Here is a 2,511-nt window from a genome sequence, read left to right on the forward strand (position 1 = left end):
AAAGTGGATGAAGGGAGACATCAGTCGGTGTACAACATCAAAAAATAATAATTTATAAGTTATCAAGGGTTGATGGAGGGAGGAAAAAATGAGCTGATATCAAGGGCTCAAGTAGAAAGAAAATGTTTTGAGAATGATGATGGCAACAAATGTACAAATGTGCCTGACACAATGGATGTACGTAAGGATTGTGATAAGAGCTGTTAAGAGCCCCCAAAACATGATTTGAAAGAGAAAAGGTTGGCAAAAACACGGCAGCAAACTCAGGGCTGAGAGTTTGCTCTGCACCTTACGAAATGTGAAACTAGAAATGGAAAACAAAATGAAAAGCAGAACTCACCATTGATCACCTCCTGTCTTTTGATCTCACAAGGTTTTAGTCCCAGTAACACTTCTCGACTAACAAGCTGCTGCCAGTTGGGGGGATCGGTCTCTAAGTCATTTTCAAACTGTTCATCCTCACTCTGACTCTCTCCAAAAGCTGTGGTGTCGAACCTAATGGGAAGAAAGGATGAGTGCCCGGAAAGAACACAAGCCTGCGCAGTAGAGAGAGCCCATCAGATTTCCACAGGGTGGCTAAAGCACAGAACCTGGAAGATCATCTCTTCTAGGATGTGCACAATATTTAACTCTGTAATGACTTGTCCCTCCTAAGAACTCAGGGGGTACCCAAGAAAACCTAGAATCTCCCCCCAAAGCTATACATTTAATTTTTTTTTAACCAAACAACCTTATCACCTTCAAAGTACTCTACGTTACACTTAATGCATTTATCAAATCTGCGATTCCATTTTGGAAACTTTTCAAACTCATCTGTTTTGGATGGCAAACAGCACCTCCCTCATTTTCTTCTGCACCTCTTCTACTTAATCAAATCGGTCCTCTCATGTCCCTCTTCATTCGTGGAAACAAAAAGAAGTCGCATGGAGAGAGGTCAGGTGAGAAAGGTGCATAGGTCAAGAGAGGCATCTGTTTTTCGCCAAAAACTGGCACACTGAGATGGTTGCATGAGCTGGTGCACTGTTACGGTGGCAAAACCAGTCCTCTGTCTGCCACCAATCAGGACTTTTTTAGTCGCACACTATTACACAATCTTTTCAGAACCTCTAAATAGAAAACTTGATTCCGGGGGAACAACCTCCAAATGCACTATGAGTGGACATTTTTGTCCCTTAGGGAAGTTCACAGATGTCCAAAACGAGGTTTGTCATCAATTGACATTTCATTTTTTATGAAATGAGAAATCCACTCGTACACTTGAGTTTTCCCCATAGCACTGTCTTTGTAACTGTGTTCAACAGCACAACAGTTTCTGCAGCATTTTTCCTGAGCAGGAAACAAAATTTCATGGCCGTATGTTGTTCTCTTAGATCGACCACCACAAAAACCGAGGTTCAAGTGAACTGCTTTTATGAAAAATTTCACTGTGACCAGAGAGAACCTTCCCAGGCAACACCAATGGGAGCCCTAACTCAGAGCATGAGTTGCTAGATGCTTGCCAAGTGCGGAAAATGCGTACTACAAATGCTCTGCCCAGTGGAGCATTTTTCTGATTTTTGTGGAAGAGGTACCCCCTTATACTGTATATCTAACATTCATGTACTGGGGTTCTTTCTCTTTAAAACTGGGACTTCAGAGGAAAAAATAATTATATCTTAGAGTATGCATTTACTGAAAGGTATTAAAAATGACTTACTTTCGAAAGGGCTTTGGTGTCCCATGTTCAATCACCCTAAAACAACGGAAAGCAAAGCGTTGTCATGAACACCAGATTGTGGCCAAGAAACTTTAGGTCAGACACTCTTAGAATGGGGTTAAACTACAGTGGCTTGACAATCAGTTCTTCTGGGTATTGTAATGATTTAATAAAATACAAATTGAAGAAAAATTTAATATCTATCTAATACTTACTGCTAATAAGCTCAAGTTCTTTCTTCTAAAATTACACATGGTAATAAATAGTGGAAAGTGAAGAAATAATATGCAATTCAAAAAAAATTTAAGCAAGGCTAGACTTGCCCTAAAGTGTCACTGAATTACCTCTCGCCTTCGCAGTCCTCCTCCTGCACTTGGTCTAACGGCGGCGGTGGGAAGTCAAAGATGGTGTTGGGAGTACGTGGTGTGCCATCTGTGGAGTCTCCAGAGGTCGGGGTTTCTCCAACTTGCTTTGATGCTGAAAAGCCAAAAGTTAAGCTCCTCAAACAGTATTAATACATAGTAAAGTCACAATTACAAAACACAGACTTAGTCCCCCAGAGAACTTCAACTGAATCCACAGCACTCATACACCAATGGTTTTCAAAATGCTGGAGGAAAAATCTCATTACCTTTCTATTTTACTTTTCCATGAACTTTTTGAAGGCCCCTCACATAAAATATAGATCAAAACAAAACTTTTAATAAGTAAAAATGTTTCAATGTTAACTAGATTATGGGGAAACGGACCTAGGTGCAAATAATTATAGGTTTGGTAGTAGGGTGGCAGGTGGACATTGGGCCTCCTCATGCGCA

At 40.6% G+C, this 2,511-nt stretch overlaps 1 protein-coding gene across 3 annotated transcripts in view; it reads right to left on the reverse strand.

The window, feature by feature from the left end:
• ARHGEF12 (Rho guanine nucleotide exchange factor 12) overlaps nt 1–2,511 on the reverse strand; it is a 181,208-nt gene that overhangs the window by 22,529 nt on the left and 156,168 nt on the right. For all 3 annotated transcript variants that reach the window (XM_045283559.1, XM_004712819.3, XM_045283560.1), the window contains 3 exons: nt 2,041–2,173; nt 1,697–1,732; nt 341–495 (listed from right to left, as the gene is read on the reverse strand). In XM_045283559.1, coding sequence (XP_045139494.1) covers nt 341–495; nt 1,697–1,732; nt 2,041–2,173 — 324 coding nt within the window. The remainder of the gene's footprint in view (nt 1–340; nt 496–1,696; nt 1,733–2,040; nt 2,174–2,511) is intronic.

Source organism: Echinops telfairi, unplaced genomic scaffold (assembly GCF_000313985.2).
Source record: "Echinops telfairi isolate 266 unplaced genomic scaffold, ASM31398v2 ScPeMD7_7463;HRSCAF=8501, whole genome shotgun sequence".
Lineage (NCBI taxonomy): Eukaryota > Metazoa > Chordata > Mammalia > Afrosoricida > Tenrecidae > Echinops > Echinops telfairi.